Here is a 22,745-nt window from a genome sequence, read left to right as displayed (position 1 = left end):
GTTCCTAGTTCCTTATTCGCAGAGCAAAACACAAATATTGGGTGGATTTTATCTTGGGGTAGGGGACATTCTCTGGACTGCTGAGCTGTGTGATTTTGGGGGATCGACAGATTTTTTTTCCGGGCGCAGCTACCCCCCTTTCTGCTTATTGATTTGTTCTGGGGACACCCTACTTTGAAGCTGTTAACTCAAGAACTAGGCTTTGTAGGAGGACCCAGAACAGGTCCTCTTAGAAGGCAGAGTCCACTGGATATGGAGGTGTGTGATATGTGCTCCTACAGTCTTTATTTGGGGGTACAGAGCTTTTCAATTTCCCCCAATATTTGTGTTTTGCACTGCAAATAAGGAACTAGGAACTGGGAACCAACTTCAGCTTCATAGGATACCCCGCTAGTGCTTATGGAACAGACTGCAGCATGTGGAATAAGCAGAAAGTGAGCCCAGGGGCTATTCCCATTTTCTGTTTCAAACAGGGTCCGATTTAGGAAGTTTTTCCCCCACAGCCAAGCTACAAGTGACGAATGACACTTGCCTGGCAAGTGAACAGACTTACGTGTATTCCTCCCTGTTTACTTGCCATTCACTTGCTCTCCACTTGATCAAGTGAATTCTTCACTGTTCCTAGTTCTTTATTTGCCAATCCAAACACAAATATTGAGGAAAATTGAAACACTCTGCACCCCAAAATAAAGTTTGTAGGAGCACATATTATACACCTTTCCGTTCAGGGGACTCGGCTCTCCGAGTGAACCTACGCTGTGTCCTCCCCCAACGCCCAGTTCTTGTGCCAACTGCTCCAAAGTGGGCTGCCCCCAGGACAAATGCACAGGCAGAAAGGGGGGGAGCTGCACCCCAAAACAATCTTTGGATCACCTCAAATTACACAGCCCCACGCTTCAGAGACTGTCCCCTACAAGAAGACATGTGCTGGTGCCAATCCAAAGATTGGTTCTGAAGCAAAGACCTCCTATTTGGGCTGCCTCCCAGAAGCCTGTGTTGGGAAGAGATGCAAACAGAATGGCTCCATGCCCCTGTATCCCAATATTAGGCTTAGAGGTATGGCATGCTATGGTTTATATGGCCCATCTTCCTTTATTTCCATCTCATTACTTTAGGAGTCAAGATTCGTTGCATCAGCATTACAGCTAGAACCAAATTAATTGTAGGATCGGAGTAATACAGTCACACATCCCAATCGCTGATTTTGCCTCTTATGTCTCGTCTATTTTCCTTACCAATCTGTCCATTATAGCACCCTCCAATCAGGATATGCGAGTCTTTGGGGTTGTATTCCAAGCAGATCAGAGGTGAAGAGGGCCGGATAACCATTTCTGGTTTGTTGGGGGTTTCTAAGAAAAAAAATGTATTATGACACAGAAGGGAGAAAACATACATTGAACTGTCCACATTCTATGCTCATATACATAATGCGCAAAGGAGAAGAGTTGTCATCTTTCTCCACACAGATACACACAGGGCTGTCCCAAGGAACTGCCCTCTCCAAAGTATGCTTGGAGTAGGAATCGGAGAAATTCACCTGACATCTCAGAGATATTGAGGGGGAGGACAAAGGAATGGGATGTAGAATGAGCAGTAGGGCTAAGCTTTAGGGACCGGCAAAACCAGGGTCAGGGAAAATTTCTTCTTTTTCTCTGCAGGGTGCAGGACAGATATGGCTGCAATTAAAATGCAGAACCCTGTCAACACTGGCCCCCCACCCAAGCCCTAACAAGGGAAAATTATGCAGAAAGTCTAGTCTCTTCTATCCCCTCTCTTACCTAGATCCCATATATAGGAGTCATAGCTCATGTCTTTCGAACTCCGCTGGAACTCTAAGCTGGAATAAGCTACTGCCAGCTTCCGGCTTCTGTCGGGATGCCAGGAGAGGTGTGTAGCTGTTCTCTTTATTGTGTTTGGGTCCCTTTTGGTTAACAAAAAAGGCATTGGTATGTTATAGGCTATGCAGTGAAATCTCATTGAGCACTTTGAAATATGTAGTACCAAACTTCTTTGTTTCCTTCCAAAGTGAAAACAATGATGTTTTGGTTGTTGTGGATTTTCCAGGCTGCATCGCCGTGGTCTTGGCATTGTAGTTCCTGACGTTTCGCCAGCAGCCGTGACTGGCATCTTCAGAGGTGTAGCACCAAAAGACAGAGATCTCTCAGTGTCACAGTGTGGAAAAGAAGTTGGCAGGGAATTTATATCTACTCAGGAAGGTGGGTTTGGGCCGAGTCATCCTGTAAGAGTTTCCCAGGGTGTGGAATGCTAATGGAGGGAGGCTTCACTGTATCCTGAGGTTCTTTTGCATATGGATTGGTGCTTGATATGCTAATCTGCTCTGCAGGGCTATTGTCGGGTACAGAGTATTTTGTTAGCCTGGTGTTTTTCAGGACTGGAAACCATGTTCTATTCATTCTTAAGGTCTCTTCTTTCCTGTTCAAATTGTGCTTATGCTTATGAATTTCAATGGCTTCCCTGTGCAAATTACCTGCCAACTTCTTTTCCACACTGTGACACTGAGAGATCTCTGTCTTTCGGTGCTACACCTCTGAAGATGCCAGTCACAGCTGCTGGCGAAACGTCAGGAACTACAATGCCAAGACCACGGCTATACAGCCCGGAAAATCCACAACAACCATTGTTCTCCAGCCGTGAAAGCCTTCGACAATACAATGATGTTTTGTATTCCTTATCCTAATGCCTACAAATCTCATGTTTCAAAAGTTACCACCGTTGCTTAGTTAGCACAGCCTCTTAGTTTTTCCTTCATCTAATAACCCAAAACCAGACAGATAAGGAATACTCAAGCCCTTATCCTTTCACGTTATCTGCTGCCCCCTCTTTACTTTTCTACAACATACTGTGGTTGTCCAGTTGAAAGCTGGAGAATTCTCAGATGTTACATTATTGATTCCAAGGGGTCCGAGTACCACTGCCGTCTGACTGGAACTCAGTTCCTGTTTCCAACTGAATGCAGCCATTTGGGTAGAAAGCGATGTTAGGAAAATAAAGGCATGCTCCATAGAGATATGGGCCTACAGCAGTTCTCCGTAACTGCATCATGGTGGTGCCATGCACATGGCAGCTTTCTAACAGAACGAGAAAGAGACAATTGCATAGGACCACAGTCTTTTCTTATGCTGATTTTTCACTCTTATGTCTTGGGACTTACCCAAACGATCAACTGATGTGCGCCCCAACCCCATTACAGCTTTTGGAAGTAGGGGGTGGATTGTGATAGCCTTAATGTACCAGCTGCTTTCCTCTTTCAACCCCTTCCCCCCAGTCAGTTTTCTCTGTGATGTAGCAAACAGAGGTAAAGTAACTGGCTGCAGAGAGAACACAGCAAGTGAAAGAAGGGTTAAGTGCCCTCTTCTGCCTACCCATCCACACTTCCATGCAGCAAATGACCCCCATGCTGCTGTTTTACAGCAACCATAGTCTCCGGCCCAAACGTGCCACACTGTTCAGCCATGAACCGTCTGCAAGGGAGACACTGAAAGCAGGGACGGATCGACGGCGGGGGGGGGGGGGCAAGGGGGTAGTTTGCACCCGGCGCCGCCAAAGAGGGGGCGCCGGGCGCAGCTGCCAGCCCTGGGAGCGCGCGGGAGGCATGACAGGGGGCGTGCTGGGAGTGCACGCGTGCTGTGCGCGCATGCAAGTGGCCGGTCTTCGGTTGCCCTGGGTGCCGGCAAACATAGATCCGGCCCTGACTGAAAGAGCCTACGTATCGACACATTCTGAAAAACAAACTGAACATAGCCAGAAAGATGTTTAGTGCTTGCGCTCAAAGACTGTCAATGAACAGCAGCTGGAAGTAATTTACAAGTATAGGGAGAAAAATAAATGCCGGCACAAAGGCGCAATCCCATTCTTCAAACGTAGGCCATTGAGGCAGCTTGAAATCAATTGTGATCACTGTTGCTTTTAGGACAACTAAAACATAAGAAGAGCTGGATGGGACCAGACCAATGGCTCATCGAGTTCAGCATAACACGGGCCCACAATCTGCTTCTGGAACACCCGCAAACAGGGCAGGGAGGCCAAAGTATGCTAGAAAATGCTTTTCCTGGATCTTCTACCCATCAGCTCCACTGGGCGCAGTCCAAGTTACTGTACCATGGGAAAGGGAGATAAAGTTCTTTCTATCCATGCTATTTTTATTTATTTATTTTCAATTTATATCCTGCCCTCCCCACATTTCCAGCGGGCTCAGGGCGGATTACATAATTTTATAAACTCCTATCATGTCTCCTGCCATTCGTTTGTTTTCCTCTAGTATTTATTTAGCATTACATTTGTATTCTGCTCTCCCTGAGAACCAGGCTCGGAGCGGATCACAGAAAAAGATACAAATCAGACAGCGTAATAATTAAAATACTTCCGTAAAACATCACGGCATTCTTATTGTGCAATCCCTCTATATACAAGAACCCCGAGAGGGATGGGTGGCAAGCTGCTTGATGTTCAGCAGACCACGGGGGATCATAAACTGAAAAGCCCTGATCTCTTTACCAGTCTGGGTTCCTGGCTTTGTTGGGAGAAAGGTGGGGTATATCTGAATACTCAAAATAAACTCTTAGGCCTTTTGTGGGAGGGGGTGGAGGGGGGGGAAGGTTCTCCAATCACTTGATCACTTTGTCATTCACTGGATCTTTTCCAGCTTTACAGTATCGTTGTAGACAGGGGTCTGCAGAAGAAGAGCAAAATTCAGGTTCAGTAGCAAAGACCAACTGTTGATCTTTAAGGTACTACTGGACTGGAATCCGGCAGTGATATGTAATGTCTGGATCAGCTTATTCAAATGCCAGTAAACCTCAAAAAAGGTTGATGAGGCCGGACTTCTCTTTGCAGAAGCCATACAGATTCTTCCGCAGCAAGGGTTATTCTTTAAAAGGGTTAATAACCAGGGCTTTTTTTCAGCTGGAAAACAGTGGAACAGAGTTCAGGAACCTCTTGAAAATGGTCACATGGCTGGTGGCCCCGCCCCCTGATCCGCCAGTGGCGTGGAGGGCAATCTAAACTCTCCTCTGTCTGGAGATCAGGGGGCGGGGCCACCGGCCATGTGACCATTTTCACCAAGGGCGATTTAAACTTTAAAAAACTTCCCCCTTGTTCCAGCTGACCCAAAGTGACGTCGTTGTGCAGTCCTGAGTTCCACCATCTCTTTTCCCAGAAAAAAGCCCTGTTAATAACTCTACTTTTCCCAGATGCTGCTCTGTTGATCACGAATCCAGTAGCCAACTGAAGCAGAGCCAATGATCAACCTGGCTGGATCAGAAACAAACCCTGAAAGCACAGAAACGTCTGGCTGCTAAAGAGTTACCTGAAGACATTGATAGTTTTTGCCGAGGGAGGCTCATCAGTAACCCCCGCTGCCTCCTCTTCCTCAAAGTACTCCTCATAGATATTGATGGCATTATTCTGTTTGATGCAGTGATCCATCAGCTATAAAATAAGTAATGGGACTGATCAATAGACGGCTAATCTTTGGGATATTCTAGAAAAAATAGCCAGCAACGCTGCCTATCTTTGATGTATAAACAGGGTGGCCAAAATGCTCTTACGCTGCCAAGCTGCATGATGACATTAATGTAGTTCTCATCTTTTTCAACTTTTTTCCGGAAGCGAATTGTCTGTTCCATTTCCTGGGGGTTGACATCTTTAGGCCAACCGCCTTCCATGTGGTTAATGCCCCGAGTTTCCATCTCAAACCGTTCTGTGTTAACCTAATGCAAAGGGAAACCAAAGACCTGCCTTCAGCTTCTTTACCAACAGAGGCCTGACCGTTCTATTTTGCCTAACCGTTCTTAACAACGCATCGGAGATATACAACAAGGCAGGTTAATTCCCACTTTTGAGTGTACATGCAAGCAGCTGGTATTCAGTCTAACAACTGTGCCACACAGGGAGCGTTCTGATTGATCAAATAGTCTTGCATGTCAACTAGGGTTGCCAGCTCCAAGTTGGGAAATTCCTGGAGATCTGGGGGGTGAAACCTAGAGAAACCTGAAGAAAGTGGGGTTTGGGGAGGGAAAGGACCTTGGCATGGCATAATTCCATAGAGTTCACCCCCCAAAGTAGCCATTTTCTCCAGGTGAACTGATCTCTGTGGCCTGGAGACCAGTTGTAATTCCGGGAGATATCCAGCTACTACCTGGAGTCTGGCAACCCTAATGTCAACAGTGGTAAAGGAACAAGACCGTCAACCGCAACCAATTACGGTGAAAAGGCAACTCTGATGAACGGCCGGCCGGCCTAACTCGGCGTAAGACAACTTGGTGTACTAAATACACCAGCTACTGCAAGCTACAGCCACATATTCCATATCTGGAGATCCCTCCCATGTATAAAGAGCCCCGCGAACTTAAAGTTACATGTAAGCACTGACATGATCAAGGATGCTGGTTGGTTCTGCTTGAGGGGCTTATAGATAAACTTAATGATATTAGAATAAGCTTCAGAGGCATGGTTCGTTTTTCCCTGGAATAACTGAACATATAACAATTATCACTAGGAGAAAAAAAAATTGTATAAAAGTGAGCCTCCAGCATGAGTTTTGTCTTGGAAGACAGCACTTTTGACGAAATTCCTATTTGTGGTTTTTACACAAAATTAATTGTATGTATAGCATTTGGGTTTTCTAGCTCCAGGTTTTATTTTAGCACTATTACAAGATTACACTGGCCTGTATTGTGCCACTCCAGTAAGAAAAGTTGGCAGCCTTCCTCCAGCCTAAGGAACCCTTCTCCAGTTTAAGCGGATCTTCCTTTAACCAACGGTTCAGTTAAATTGGAGGGAGACTTCTAAGGTAAGATACTACCCACTGGGTTGCGAAGGTCCTCTTACAAGCAGAAAATTCATGCGCTATTGAAAAACGAAGCACTCTACCTCATGCTCTGACATGTCACTTGCACACTGCACCGCAATATCGATGGGGTCTCTTTCTATGAAATTCATAGCTTGCACTGCATCTGGATGAATATCCACATTGACCTCCGCCGCTCGGTCGGAAAAGCTGCATTGTCGCCCGAACTCGTTGCGCTTCTTCACGTAAACATAGACGATCTCCATGGTGCTTACTGCAAATGGAGAGAGAGAGAGAAGGTCCACGTTGCTCCTTCGAAATCACTTTTTGACTATTATTATTTTAGTGCGAATTATGCAGTCTACCAAATGACACGGGGTGTGGAAGTAAGGTGGGCTTGTAGCAGGCTTGGCTTAAGACACTGCAAAGTCTGAAGAGGCAAATTCTTGTTAAGGGAAGTGCAGATAACGAGGAGTGATCAATATAGCTGAAATGATCGCCTGGTGCCCAAAACTGGTGAATTTTTCTGGGCGTGGGCTGAAGGTGTCTACAGAAGTGCAATTGCCATGACAACAGTCCAGACATTTTCCTCCCAGACAGCTCTTCTATTGAAGGGCGATCACATTTTCCTAGCATTCAAATTACAGTCATGGATAAGCAGTGATGCAGCACCCCCTCAACTGTTCCGTGTTACATCTGTATAAATACTTACATACAGCATCACTCTTGGGGGTTTTTTTTGCAGCCTCTGTGGCAGACAAATTGTTCTGTGGTTCAACTTTAAAACCAACATACAATAATATATAATTTAAAATCTAAAATGCAGAGTACAAAAAGCAGCAGCACAGAAACAATTCATATAATCCGTCATCCAACCGCCCCTAAAAGAATATCACAAAGGGTCGGGTGGTAGCTGTTTCCTGATAGGGAGGGACGATCCCCTCTATTCAACCAGTGGGGGGCCCTGCCCAGCGTCAACCATACGCCTCGCAGAACAGCTCTGTCTTACAGGCCTGGTGAAAGGATAGCAAGTCCTGCTGGGCCCTGGTCTCATCAGACAGAGCGTTCCACCAGGTTGGAGCCAGGACTGAAAAGGCCCTGCCTCTGGTCGATGCTAGACGGGCCTCCCTGGGACCAGGGACCACTGGAACGAAGCATTCTCCGGGGCTCATATGGGGAGAGGCGGTCCCGCAGATGTGCTGGTCCCAGTCCACATAGGCTTTAGAAGTTAAAACCAGAACCTTGAATCTGATTCGGTACTCTACCGGTAACCAATACAGCTGGCGCAATACTGGTGTTATATGTGCATTTCCTGGCACATATACTTTCTCTCAGTCTAAATTACTGCAATGAGTTGCTGTGAGAAAAAAGTGTGGGTAGAACTTACTTATGTCACCTAAGCTTCTTGAGAGTGGTACTCAAACCATAGTTGAGATCCAAAAGCGGGTTATCACATGGAGAGAAGGCTAGATGGCAGGTTTGGGTTTTCTTCTGCATGATGTGGGAAATGGCCATGAAATAAGAGCCTGTTGCTTGGCAATGTTATATCATTATAAATGCTATAAATGAAAAATAAAATATATACCTGTTTAGTGTTAGCTGATGTGAGAGTCCTGTGTTGGGTGAATACTGCAGAGTTACTTTGCAAAAGGACCCTGAATGGTATAGTAAATTTAGAAATGCATTATCAGGAGCAAGCAGGAGCTTGAACATCACTCCCATCCTATGGTCACTCCACTGGCTACCTATCAGTTACCATGCTCAGTTCAAGGTATTGGTTATTACATACAAAGCTCTTCACAACCTATGGGACCACCTCCCTCCCTATGTTCCTCCATGACATCTTCACTCATCTGATCAGTGTCTCCTACAGGAGCCAGGCTGCACATGGGCAAAATCGACAGCAGCCTGTACACGGGCTTTCTCTGTGGTGGCCCCTACCCTGTGGAACAGCCAGCCTGAGGAAGCCAGGAGAGCCCCCACTCTCCTGGCTTTCCACAAACAATGCAAAACAGAATTATTCAAAAAGGCCTTTTACTCAGATAGGAGGGCTGTATTGTAGCGATGAAGTCTCAGATGCTTCACTAATGAGTTAGGGACCATAGACTTCTCACCATATTGCCTTACATACTATCTGCTCCTTTAAATATGTACTCCTATGCACTACCGTGCTTCATGTTGTCAAATGTAAGTCCTAGAATTATGTTCTGTTTCAGCATTTCTTCTACTCTGTATTGGATCCTTGCTAATGCTATGTCTTTGTAAACTTTTATTTATTTACCCTATGGCATTTTTATGGAAATGTCCTTGACAATATACGGAAATGTCCTTGATACTGTATGGAAATGTACTTGATACATACTGTGTAAAATGCCTTGAGTCTCAGTGAGAAAGGTGGATTATAAATGACATAAACAATAAATAAAACTTTTGACAGCCACTAGAACAGACAGACTGACAGAAAGTAGATTGGTTACCAAACAGACATTACTGGAGGACATAAAGCTTATGAACAGTGGGGGGAAGCAAGTGAAACCAGAAAAGGTCCTGGCAGGACTGGCCTTAACATAAGATATTTGCTTCAGATTTCAGGAAGGGCTCCAAACTTGCAGATACAGACCTGAACATATATAAAGCCATCAGCGATACATTTTTACAGACAAGCCAGTGGTCAGAGCCAGGGTGGCGTTGGAGTAGGATCTGGGAGATCCAGGTTCAAATTCCCGTTTTGCCACAAGCTCCCTGGGTGACCTTGGGCCGGACACTGTCTCTCAGCCTACCTCACAACGCTGCTGTGAAGATAAAAGAGAGGAGAGGAAAACTATGTGCGCTGCCCTCAGATCCTTCGAGAAATGGCAGGAAGAGAATGTGTTAACTAAATAAATACGTTCTGTCTGTTTGGTCGGAAGTCTTACATGGAAAGAATATTGTGCGGCTAAAAAAAGGTTGTAAACACTGTAAGAGAATAGTTCCAACAAGTAAGGGATCGAAGATGTGGGGACCAAAGGGAAGTAAGGCCACTCATACAGGGACCTGAGGGAAATCAGGTAGATGAATCAGAGGCCAAAGGAATATTCTCGGGGGCAAGAGAGCTGACGGAGAACAGTTGCCAGTAATTCACATGCAACTTATGCCCGTGCGCTAAATCAATCGTGCACCTCTTCACTGGGCTCAAACTGACTTGCATTTTTAAAAGCCCAGGAATAAAGATCCAGCATCCCGTTTCCAATAGCAGCCACTTAGATACCTCTAAAAAAGCAGGGCATGAAAGCTGCCGCTACAGCACCTGGTATTCAGAGGTAGACTGCCCCTGAACACAGAAGTTCCATTTCACAGTAACAAGCCTTTAATAAACCTATCTTCCAAGATTTACATCAGCAGGCAAAAAAAATGATCAAAAAATTAAAATGGCAGCAATTAATGATAATCCTAATGCCAAACAGAATTGGCAGGGGATAATAAGGGGAGAGACAGAAAAGAGTCCAGTAGCACTAAGATGAACCAACTTTAACTTAGCATAAGCTTTCGAGAACCACAGCTCTCTTCATCAGATGCAGATGAACTGTGGTTCTGGAAAGCTTATGCTACAGTCAAGTTGGTTAGTCTTAAAGGTGCTACTGGACTCTTTTCTGTTTTGCTACTACAGACTAACACGGCGAACGCCTCTGGATCTAAGGGGAAAGAGATATTGAAGGGGTGTGCGGAGGCAGGCATAAAAGCACACCAGGGCGGAGTGCAGCCTTGAAGCACGAGCAAAGAAGAGAGTGCCTCTGAGCATGTACAGAGTCCATGTCCTCTCCCTTAGCGCACCACAATGAACATTGCCGGCATCTGGGCACAGAGTCTGAGTCCCCACGTGTCTCTTGCTAGGAAGAGGGGAAGGGGCGGTGAGAGTTAATGGGATCCTCCGCAACAGCCCTGAGCTTGCAGGAGGTCTGCCTCATTCCACACCAAGAGGAGGGGGGGACGGAGGTGCCTCGGGAAGGGCGCCTTGGGCCATTCTAGACACTGAGATCGCCGCCCCCCTCCCTTTCTTCTTACCCGCTTTCTCTCCGGGTCCGCGGCTTCCGCCGATTGGAGTAGCGTCTACCCGTATCCTAGCAACCGCCCCAAGGTCACGTGCCGAGCTGGGCGGAGCTAGGGGAGAATGGTGGAGATATTCTTGTACGGGGGCGGGGCCGGGGCCGCGAGAAGGGGGGATGATGGGGGAAGGGAGAAGCGTGCTGTGAGGGAGCGAGGAGTGGTCGCTCCTCTGCTGGGTTACGTGCTCCCTCAAGTCCCCTCTGACCTATGGCGACCCTATGAAGGAAGATAGAAAAGAGTCCAGTAGCACCTTTAAGACTGACCAACTTGACTGTAGCATAAGCTTTCGAGAATCACAGTTCTGTGATTCTCGAAAGCTTATGCTACAGTCAAGTTGGTCAGTCTTAAAGGTGCTACTGGACTGTTTTCGATTTTGCTACTACAGGCTAACACGGCGAACTGCTCTGGATCTATGAAGGAAAGACCTCCAAAACGTCCCATCATTCAGAGACTTGCTCAGGTCCTGCAAACTGGAGGATGTGGCTACTTTTACGCTGAGCAATTTACAGAGCAATTTGCATGCTGAGGTCCCAGTTCAGTATTAGATACAGGATGAAGCAATAAGGCAGTCTCCGCCTGCAGCCCTCCACCCTTGTGTATGTGTTATGTGCCCTCAAGTTGCCTCCGACCTATGGCGACCCTATGAATGAAAGACCTCCAAAACATCCTATTCATTAACAGAGTTGCTCAGATCCTGCATACTGGAGGACGTGGCTTCTTTTATTGATCCAGCCATCTCGTTTTAGGTCTTCCTCTTTTCCTACTGCCTTCCACTTACTGAGTTTTCCAGAGAGTCTTGTCTTCTCATGATGTGACCAAAGTATGCTAGCCTCAGTTTTGTCATTGTAGGGAGAAGTCAGGCTTGATTTGATCTAGTACCCACTTAACTTGTCTTTTTGGCTGTCCATGGTCTCCGCAAAACTCTCCTCCAGCACCATATTTCAAATTAATCAATTTTTTTCCTGTCAGCTTTCCTCACCGTCAAACTTTCACATCCATACACCATCATGGGAAATACCGTAGTTTGGATTATTCTTAACATATTATGGAAGAAACTGCGCCAGCATTGTGTAGTAGTGGGAACGTTGGACGAGGATCCAAAACCCCAAGTTCAAATCTCTCCCAGGTAGGGTTGCCAGCCTCCAGGTAGTGGCTGGAGATCTCCCAGAATTAGAACTGGTCTCCAGGCCACAGAGATCAGTTCACCTGGAGAAAATGGCTACTTTGGGGGATGGACTCTATGGAATTATGCCATGCCAAGGTCCTTTCCCTCCTCAAACTCCACTTTCTCCAGGTTTCTCCAGGTTTCACCCCCTAGATCTCCAGGAATTTCCCAACTTGGAGCTGGCAACCCTACTCCCAGGCATAAATCCCAACAGTCATTCTCTCTAACCCTAACCTGCCTCAACAAAATTGTGAAAATAAAATGGTGCCAGGGCCGGGAGGGGATGAGTGTGTTGCCATCTCCAAGCTGGGAAATTCCTGGAGATTTGAAGGGTGGAGGCTTGGAGATGGCAGGGTTTGTAGAGGGAAAGGACCTCAGCATGGTATATTTCCATAGAGTCCACCCTCCAAAGCAGCCATTTTCTCCAGGCTACTGATATTTGTAGCTTGGAGGTCAGTTGTAATTCCGGGAGATCTCCAACCACCACTTGGAGGCAGGCAACCCTATGTACACCATTCTAACCTCTATGGAGGAAGGGTAATGTATTTAATGACCAGTCAGGGCTTATTGTCAGGTAGGGGTGGCATGATCAGAACTCAGGACCTCATTGCAGCGACAGTGCCGAATCTCTGCACCAGAATGCATTACACCGCACATGCGGGATTACGGGGAGAATTTTCCAGTCAACTAATAAGACTCCTAGGCAAGCTCAGATCATCTTAGGTCCCAGTGCAAAAAAAAATATTCTGCATGTTGCCATCTTCTGAAATAGTACTACTTATTGTTTTAGTTTGTGAACTGCTTACCGTCTTGAATTCAAACCCCACCACCCACTTGAACAGGCTTATACAGTAAGATAATGATTATTCCCACTGTGCATCCAGGAAACTAAGAAACGGAGAGAAAAATTTATCTGATTCTGAGCCAAATTTAGTGATAACTTAGTGGGTTTAGGGCCTCACAACATGAAAGTTCACTAAATAAAGTTAAACCTCCGCCTGAAGTCCTTTCTGTTAGAATGAAATATTTTTATCATACGCTGTCTTTTAAACAGACAGAGTTTAGGGTTGCCTCATCATGTATCATGACGTGACCATTTTTTATAACCCATTTTGCCAGAATTTAAGGCCTTTGAATCTTTATGAGGCTCACAAGTCACAAGGTATCATCTTTAGCCTTTTTTGGACTCCATAATAGGGATCAGGTATCTGAAAGAGAATCTCTGTGTAGAGGAGGGACTAGTTCCTCTCTTCCTAGATAAAGCTTTTGGGAAATTGAGGACTCAGGATTAAAACTCCTGCCCCTTCTTTAGGGAAAACTGTAACCAGCCCAGAGGAGGGGGCAGGAGCTTGTGGAAACTTGTAAAACCATCTTCCCCAACAGTTCAATGTGCATTTCCTGTAGTTGTTCAGCAGGTTGGTTGCGATAGGTGAGAAAGTATGCTCTCATACAAGGCAGTTATGGGTTGTTCAGCTTGAGCTAAGCTCTGGAACAAGGGCAGGGCCGGTGCCAGGGTTTCTGGTGCCTGAGGCCAGATACCTGTCCCCATGTGCGCATCAGGGCATGCCACTGCAAGCCGGCCGCCCCATTGGCGCAGCAGGCAGCTGGGATGGCACGCGGGTGGCCTCCCAGCCCTCCTGCTCAGTTGCCCTGTACCACCCCAGCCGCACCTGGCTGGCCCACAGCTGTGTGCTGGCGGCAGCGGCGGCAGCAGCACAGGGCAACTGAGCAGGAGGGCTGGGAGACTGTCCGCTCAGTTGCCCTGTGCTGCCACCGCCAGCACACGTTCCTGGCCAGCCACAGCAGCTGTGGGCCAGGTGCGGCAGGAGGCTGGGGCAGTGCGCGTGCGTCCTCCCAGCCCTCCTGCTCAGTTGCTCTGCGCCCCGCCCTGGTCACCTGGCCCGCAGCTGCTGCGCCCAGCCGGGAGTGTGTGCTGGTGGTGGCGGCAGCCCGGGGCAGGTGAGCGGGAGGGCTGGGAGGCTGCAGCAGCTCAGCTGCAGGCCAGGCGTGGCAGGTGGTCGGGGCGGCACGTGGGTGGCTTCCCAGCCCTCCTGCTCAGCCGCCCACGCTGCCGCTGCCAGCTCCGCGGTGTGCGCCCCCACCCCCGGTCAGTGCTCGTGGCGGCTGCCGGCACCACCTCCATGGATGCGCCGGCCCTGACCAAGGGACTAGATGACCTAGGGGTCAGGTGAAGGCAGTCATGGTAAGAACTTCATGGTTATTTTCAGTATTCTGAAAACTTCGCTAACAACTGTTTGCATTTCTTTGCTTTTTTTGGTTAAATATAATAGTTTAATAAATCTTTAGAAACTGTCTCACGCTCAGTTGCATGTCGAGCCTGCAACCACTTCCCACCTTGTGCAAGGAGCTGCTGCCCAGTGAACTAGAATTGCAAAGTTCATCTCCCCCAGCGATCTTGTACTGCTCTGTCTTTGAAAACTTTAATGGCAGATTCCACTCAGAGTGTGTGTGTGGGGGTGCAGGGCTGGATCGAGGGGGGGCAGGGGGGGTAGTCTGCCAGGTGCTGCCAGGGAGGGGGCGCCGGGAGCAGCTGCCAGCTACCGGAGCGTGCAGGCGGCAGCGTGGGCAGCCTAGCAGCCCCCCGCGCTGCCTTTTGCCTGCCCCACGGGACAGGGGGCAGCTGGCTTGCCGCGCACCCCCTGTCTTGCAGGGCAGGCAAAGGGCAGCGCAGCCGCCCAAGCCATTCGCCTGCTCCGCAGGAGAGGGGGCAGCCGGCTGCCCCCTGTCCTGTGGGGCAGGCGTATGGCGCAGGCAAGCCGGCCGCCCCGTCCTGCGGGGCAGGCGAAAGGCAGCGCGGGGGGCTGCGAGGCTGCCCGCGCCATTCGCCTGCAGGGAGGCGAACAGCGCGGGTGGCTTCCCAGCCCCACACGCCACCCCCGCCGCCCTGCGTGATGACGTCACCAAAATGATGTCATCATGCCATGCCGGGAGTGCGCGCGTGAGGTCGGACTAGGGTTGCCCTGGGCGCCGGCAACCCTAGATCTAGCCCTGGTGGGGTGGGTGGGGAGACTAAAGGCTCATAAACTACACTAGAAAAACACTTCTAACCTAATTTTGCTTTTATTTTCAACCTTCAGCAATCCCAAGTGACTCTTTTAAAACTACAGTTCCCAGGAAACGTTGTGTCACCTGAGAGAACACGTGCCAGATGTCTTGTGTAGAGAGGCTTATAGTGAAATCCCCAGAACAGGTTGGTGGTAGCAAGTACCAGGGCCAGTCCAGGCATTACTGGAGGCAGACAGAAAAGAGAGGGAGACGAAGGTGCAGATTTGACTGCTGCCCAGGAAAGGGTGCCTCAGGTGGGATCCCCTCATTCCAAAAGTGCCCCCCCCCAATTCTATGCCATGTCATAATTTGACCCTGCTCTAAAGCTATCCTACAGCAGTGTGTAGGAGCAGATTGGCTGAGGATTATTGTGTTTTAAGGTATCTGTCGTACTTGGGAATAAAGCCAAATCCCTGCCTGTACCTCTGCGTTAGGCTACAGCTGATAAACACACATACAAAAAAACTTCTCCTACTTTAAAGGCTGCCACATTTGCTGGAGCACAAGCGTTCTGGCTGATGAAAACTAATGCTCAAGACTTATTCAGGAACAAAAGGCACCCACCAATCTTGAAAGCAAAGCAGCTTTCAAGCTCTCTTTGTAAAAGATGCTAGGAAATTTTAATTTTAGAAGTGGAAATAAAAAGCTGCATCTTCCCCCCCCCGCCCCTTCCATGGCTTCTATGCCAGTCTTTCTGCGCCTGTTTCTGTAGCCTCTTAACAACATTAATCAAAGTACTGTTCTCCATCTTGCTTGGTTTGTGATTAGGAGACAGCCTGCTAGACTGTGAAGCTGTGAAAGTAAAAGCAGGAATACTAATGGTATGATGAAAGAACATGTGCAACGTTAATTCGCCTCCCCACACAATTGGATGCAAGAAAAGGCTTCTGATTAACTGTGTGGATAGTAACAAAGTCCAGCTCCTATGACGGTATTGTCTCCATCTCTTATTAGAACTGTTCTCCAGCTAAGGGCACAGAGTGAAAATACCAAGATGCAACTGCTCAGCTCTTCATATACTCCTATTTATTTACTGGATTTATACCCCATCTTTCTTATCAGTGGGGAACCAAAGCAGTTTACATCATTTTCTTCTGTTTCATCCTCACAACAACGCTGTAAGGAGGTTAGGCTAAGAGCATGTAACTGGACCAAAGTCACCCACGGCAGAGTGGGGATTAGAGATGGGCATGAACCGAAATATGAATCAAAATTAAGCACGAACCAGGCTGGTTTGTGGTTTGTGAACCGCGGTTTGTCAGATCCCATTTCTGAAGAGCTGCCACGAATTTTAGGCTGGTTCGTTTGGTTCGTTTTTTGGTTCATGACTGCAGACAGCCTGGTGCCAATCAATCAGTTTCCTAGGCAACAGGGGATGGACTTCCTGCAGACCTGCTGACCCGGAAGTGACCTTCTTCTTGCCTGGAAGTGACCTTCTGCTGGCCCAGAAGTGATTATTTTCTCACCCGGATGTGACATTTTCACGAACCAAATGAACCGGTTCACGAACCAGGGGCAGGGTTTGTGAAAGTTCGTGGTTTGTGGTTCATGAAATCTGACGAACTACGAACCGCATGGTTCGTTTTTTTTCTGGTTTGTGCCCATCTCTAGTGGAGATTCAAACTTGGGTCACTACCACACTTGCTCATTCCTACCCCTAAATGCTTTTTAGAATATCACACAGCGTGTCTTTGATGAAATCACCTGCTGCAAATTGCTCTTTTTAATAAGACAGGAGTTTTAAACTAGAAGCTCTCTCACCCACCCACATAATTTAAAATTTTAGATAGCAAACTCTATGCAGCAGGCTCTGAGCAAGTCAGTTACAGCTTTTCTAAGTGCCCCAACAGATAGCTAGGAAATCTGGTTGTCTGCCTGTTTTTAAAAGCTCTCTTTGTAAAAAAACGAGAGAGTTTTGATTGAAGAGAGCAGATTTTGGCAGAAAGCTTCACAAGGGAACAGATCTCAGTTGTAACCCAGCTGTTTTCCCCCAAGCACATGACATATGTTTGAAACAGAAAGACAGACAGAAAAGACTGCTCTTTTTTATTCTCTTAATGAGTTACCACAGCATCGAATAACCCAACAGCCGTGAGCTGCCAACAGTCATAAAAGCACTCCCATTCACTATCAAAACAGCTATGATATACCAGTGGACCATTTTCAGACTCTGCTGCGAGCAGCATGGGAAAATGGAACAGAATGCATAATAAAGGTTCAATGAGAAAATGTGCTGTTGCTGGAAGCCATTCAGAAAAAAAAATCATGAGTCATTGCCAGAAAAATGGAAAGGAACAGCTTTCCATATTCACAAAGAAGTTCAGATAAGGAAAGATGGTTTCACAACTCACAGGCCCCTTAAACACCCACTTTTAAGAGGATTTTATTTTGGTTTGATTTAACAGGCGTAACATTAAGCAATTTCAGCCAGAAAATAGCAAGAGAATCAGATCCTTCGTAAATTCTTCAGGACAAATGCTCATCCTTTACGATTTACTATCAAATTTTATCCAAGGAGTGCAGGCCTGTTACGTTTGCTATAGAATTACTAAGCAAGTTGATATATTGCTGCACAGCTTCTAATGAATTTCTCAGCATATAATTCTGTTTTTAGCAGCTTCCAAAGTAAACCAGCCATTCTTTTTCAGTGCAGATAAGCTTGACCCTGGCCGTCGTCACACAGGCCCTTATTTCGGCAGTTTTGCACTAGAAATCGTTTCTTCTGTTATCGTTATTAGAACAGATTCTCTCATCTTTTGACATCTGCTTGCACTTCCAGTCAGTCACATCAAAAGGGAAAAGCGCAATTCGACGGTCAGTCAAAGTGCCTCCGGAAACGGGGCCCTAAAAATCCCACCCCCTTAAAAAAAAATTTTTTTTGCATATTTGCGCTATATCACTCTTCTATTATATCAATGTTGTGCTGGGCCAATCCAAAAGCCAACCGTGATAGGTAGCTTTTTAAAAAAAAATATTTATACCTCACATTTTTCCCTAAAGTGGCGTACGTCATTCTCTCCTCCATTTTATCCACACAGCAACCCTGTGAAGTAGGCTAGGCTGAGCATGTGTGTGATTGGCTAAAGGTTATCCAGCAAGCTTCCATGGCAGAGCAGGGATTTGAATCTGGGGTCTCCTGGATCCTAGTTCAACACTCTAACCTCAACACCGCACAAAAAAATTAAGGAAGTATATATGGCTGAAACAGGCTTGTAGACAGATTTATAACTTGCCTTCTGGTTCCACTCCATCTTTTCACAAGCAGCAGTAACCTGACATTTAAAAAATAATTTGGTTTCAGCAGCACTTTGAAATGTGAAACACTAGTCGGTTTTCTAAAATTCATGAATGGTAGAACCTTTAGATTTACTGATGTATAATGCTCTTTAAACCTCTTGTGATTAACATTTGTAATGCTCCAGCTGTGAGTTAAGAGCCAATGAAAATGCAGATGAATTGCGGGGGATGAATTATCATGGATAGATTTAGGTAGGCAAGATCCTTGCATTGAACGGAAGGATGTTTTTGCCATAAGGTGGCACTGCTCTCTAAGGCACAGACTTTGGAACATGTTCAAGCGCCTGCTATAGCAATTTCCAGCTGTTGGAAAAACTGCAGCTAGCTACTGGGATATTCAACAGACTCTTTAAACAATATTTTGAATATATTGTCAAAGGCTTTCACGGCCGGAGAACGATGGTTGTTGTGGATTTTCCGGGCTGTATAGCCATGGTCTTGGCATTGTAGTTCCTGACGTTTCGCCAGCAGCTGTGACTGGCATCTTCAGAGGTGTAGCACCAAAAGACAGAGATCTCTCAGAGCTAAGCTACAAGTGACGCCTTACACAGGTTGGACACTTGTCAGCTTCCCTCAAGTTTTGGTGGGAAATGTAGGCGTCCTGGTTTTACAGCTTGGCTCTCCATTACAGCTGCAAGACCAGGATGCCTACATTTCCCATCAAAACTTGAGGGAAGCTGACAAGTGTCCAATCTGTGTCAGGCGTCATTTGTAGCTTGGCTCTCAGTGTCACAGTCACACAGTCACACTGTGACGCTGAGAAAGCTCTGTCTTTTGGTGCTGTACCTCTGAAGATGCCAGTCACAGCTGCTGGCGAAACGTCAGGAACTACAATGCCAAGGCCACGGCTATACAGCCCGGAAAATCCACGACCACCATCAATATTTTGAATGTTCACGCTCTTTCTCACACAAAATTCCCTGCATATACACATTCAAATGAATACCACACCAGATGGGATGCAGCAAGGAGTCTTTTTCTCTTAACGCATTTTGTTTAAAATAACCTTTCATACACACAGCCCCTCTTCCGACAGTCTTAAGTGATATGATCTAGCATAAGCTTTATCATGTGATTCTGCTGATTGGCTATGGGACAGTTTGCACAAAAAACCAGTTCTAGAGATCTCGTGTGTTTGTCTTTTCCCCACTCATATGTTCTCCTAGCTAATAAAATGATTTGCTGCCAAAAGTATTTCTAGTCATTTATGCCTTTTTAGGGTTGCCAGCTCCAGGTTGGGAAATTCCTGGAGAGAGCAGGATTTAGGGAAGGAAGTCATTGGGCTGTAATGCTATCAGGTCCAGAGTCTTATTTTTCATAAGGCTGACTAGGCCGAAGCCTAGGGGCCTGCAGGGACTAGGGGGCCTGTCAATTTTTTTTGCTGAGGCATACCCCCACATAAATTACAATTAATTGATTCTCTTATATAACCTCTATTAATAAGATAATTAACTGCTTCCTTATTGAAGTGGAACAACTCGTCTCTTATATTAAAACAATCATGCATAAAAGAAAGCCAGTTTGGTGTAGTGGTTAAGAGCACGGGACTCTAAACTGGAGAGCCGGGTTTGATTCCCCACTCCTCCGCTTGAAGCCAGCTGGGTGGCCTTGGGTCAGGTCACAGCTTCTCGGCTCTCTCTCAGCCCCACCCACCTCACAGGGTGTTTTGTTGTGGGGATAATAATGACATACTTTGTTAACCGCTCTGAGTGGGCATTAAGTTGTCCTGAAGGGCGGTATATAAATCGAATGTTGTTGTTGTTATTTGAGCGCCAGTTTGGTGTAGTGGTTAATAGCGCGGGACTCTAATCTGGAGAGCCGGGTTTGATTCCCCACTCCTCCACTTGAAGCCAGCTGGGTGACCTTGGGCTAGTCACAGCTCTCTGGAGCTCTCTCAGCCCCACCCACCTCATAGGGTGTTTTGTTGTGGGGATATTATAACATACTTTGTAAACTGCTCTGAGTGGGCCTTGTCCTGAAGGGCGGTATATAAATCGAATGTTATTGTTATTATTATTATAAATTATATATAATAATAAAACATTTATTCACTTCAAAATATTACAGTATTGAACAATTATACCCCTGAAATGTACTTTCCTGAAGAGTTCTACAAATGCAATAAAATATATAAAAATTGTGAAAAGAATTCTTCAGGAGACCCTCAAAATGGATATAGGGCTATGCAGTATGGTCTAGTGCCTACCGTACCAAGGTCAGGCTGTCAGTTGTAGTGGGGTGAAAGATTGAAGTGCCATAGAGGGCCCAAAATACCTGAAAGCCTAGAGCCCCAGCCATGGGTTAATACAGCCCTGATCAAGTCCACCCTCCAAAGCAGCCATTTTCTCCAGGTGAACTGATCTCTGTGGCCTAGAGATCATTTCTACTTCCAGGAGATCTCCATCCACCACCTGCAGGTTGGTAATCCTATGTCATTACCTACTACAGAATAAACCAGGCAGTCTCTGGGACTCCAAGCAAAAGCCCAGAAGCAGCTGCACGTTTTGGCAAACAGTTTAAATTTATTGTATAACCATAGATCATTGACAATATCAGTGGATCTGCACGAGAATCAGAATACTTACAGACAATGTACTCCACTGAATGTATTGTGAGGTTAAGGGGAGGGGGACAGAGATCCAAGAAACCAGCAATTTCTAAGGGAAAGCATGGGGGGAGGATTGAAATACAAAGGAAGTAACAAAATAAGGAGCAAATAAGAAGAAAAATCAAACCTTAGGGCTGGGCTCTGGAGGGTGGGCTAATGGAAGGCAAACTAAAGCTGGTGCTAGCATTTCCATCAATCCCCACCTGAGAGGAGATGAAGTTCCCCCTCCCTGAAAGATGTGGGGTAGTTTTATTGCCTATCTGTTGAAGAGGCCTGGTTTTCTGGCTTCTGCCTGTGTTGCAAGGTGAGTAGTTGCTTATTTGTGTGTGTCCCCCCCCCCTGCACTTTCCCCTTCTCATTTGGGGAGCTGCTTTGCCTACCCTGCCTCACCCACCCTCTCCAAGCTGGCTGCCTCTTCTGGCTCCCATCTGGGGAACAACAGACAGCTTCTCTCTCCCTCTTTCAGTGGGAGGCAGCTGCAAAAGAGAATGGGCTGGGGGGCACAGTCTAAGCAAGTGCTGGGAGCAGGCATGTTGAAGAACTTAAATTCCCACACTGCCCTGTAACAGTCAGGGGACATTCTTGGCTGGCCAGATGGTGGGGAGGGGGAAGTTTTCATTGTTCCAAAATCAGTGCAGAAGTTCCCAAAATCACTTCAGAGAGCAAAACTGAAGAGTCCAGTAGCACCTTTAAGACTAACCAACTTTACTGCAGCATAAGCTTTCGAGAACCACGGCTCTCTTTGTCAGCAATCTGATGAAGAGGACTGTGATTCTCGAAAGCTTATGCTGCAGTAAAGTCGGTTGGTCTTAAAGGTGCTACTGGACTCTTTTCAATTTTGCTACTACAGACTAACACAGCTAACTCCTCTGGATCTATGACTTCAGAGAGCATTTTTGACCCAGAGAACTACTCTTGTTTTTACCATTCCTCCCTCCCTTGGCAATTAGCAGCAGCAGCCTTTCCCCTGAAGCCCCCCACACCCTGACTCCAGAATGGTGGGGTGGAGGTGGGATCGCTTTGGCCTATGGGTCTTAAAGATGTATATATTTTACTTTATTTCTACCCCTGTTCATGAACCCTACCACAAATTTTGTTAGACTTATAGGTGCTACTGGACTCGTGCTCTTTTCTACTGCCTCAGACTAACATGGCTGCCCATCTTGATCAATAACCCTGTGAGGTAGTTTTAAATCAGCAAGCTGGATGGGAACAAAGGAGGTAGTGTGGGAGCATCTTTGACTTTTCCCCACAATCACTAAACTGCCCTGTCTGGGAGGGGATCTGCCTGCCATAGTTGAGTTGGTGTGAAGTGCGCACACAACACAGTGTCACTTTGTGGCCTGCCTTTTCCCCTGCCTTATGTTCACTGGGCTGCCTTGCCAAGCCATGTTGTCCGTGCATGGTCAACAATTTTCTGTCGAGCATGTCCAGTATTTTTGTTGAAACAATCAGGCAACTTACACATGAGTTTCCCTAAAAGGCCTAATATTATCCCTGCCCTGGGCTGTTTCAGGCTGGGAAAGTGGCACAGAGAGGAAAGCAGAAGCCCTTTCTCCACATGCATTGTGGTCCTTTATTCTGATCAGGCACCAGAGAGAGAAACTGAGGAGAATCTGTAACTCTTCATTTCTCTGACACAGGACAGAGACCCCAGACTCAGTCTTTGTACTTCGTAACCTGCGAAGCTGAAGATGCAGTAGACTGATGGGGCTCAA

General features: G+C 46.7%; 1 protein-coding gene across 3 annotated transcripts in view; it reads right to left on the bottom strand.

The window, feature by feature from the left end:
• The window catches only part of DNAI2 (dynein axonemal intermediate chain 2), a 38,013-nt gene extending 27,120 nt beyond the window's left edge, over window positions 1–10,893 (bottom strand). The window contains exons 1-7 of one of the 3 annotated variants that reach the window (XM_054977822.1): window positions 10,850–10,893; window positions 9,429–9,600; window positions 6,892–7,082; window positions 5,568–5,729; window positions 5,327–5,448; window positions 1,779–1,921; window positions 1,236–1,349 (exon numbers count right to left, since the gene is read on the bottom strand). In XM_054977822.1, coding sequence (XP_054833797.1) covers window positions 1,236–1,349; window positions 1,779–1,921; window positions 5,327–5,448; window positions 5,568–5,729; window positions 6,892–7,074 — 724 coding nt within the window. In that variant the 5' untranslated portion in view covers window positions 7,075–7,082; window positions 9,429–9,600; window positions 10,850–10,893. Of the gene's footprint in view, window positions 1–1,235; window positions 1,350–1,778; window positions 1,922–5,326; window positions 5,449–5,567; window positions 5,730–6,891; window positions 7,083–8,393; window positions 8,464–9,428; window positions 9,601–10,849 lie in introns of those variants that run through there. The other 2 variants (XM_054977825.1, XM_054977824.1) reach the window with 2 other exon arrangements.
• Between the last annotated feature and the right edge of the window lie 11,852 nt (window positions 10,894–22,745).

This window comes from Eublepharis macularius, chromosome 4 (assembly GCF_028583425.1).
Source record: "Eublepharis macularius isolate TG4126 chromosome 4, MPM_Emac_v1.0, whole genome shotgun sequence".
Taxonomy (NCBI): Eukaryota; Metazoa; Chordata; class Lepidosauria; order Squamata; family Eublepharidae; genus Eublepharis; species Eublepharis macularius.
The sequence above is the reverse complement of the archived record's forward strand: the minus strand, read 5'-3'. Positions and strand labels throughout refer to the sequence as shown.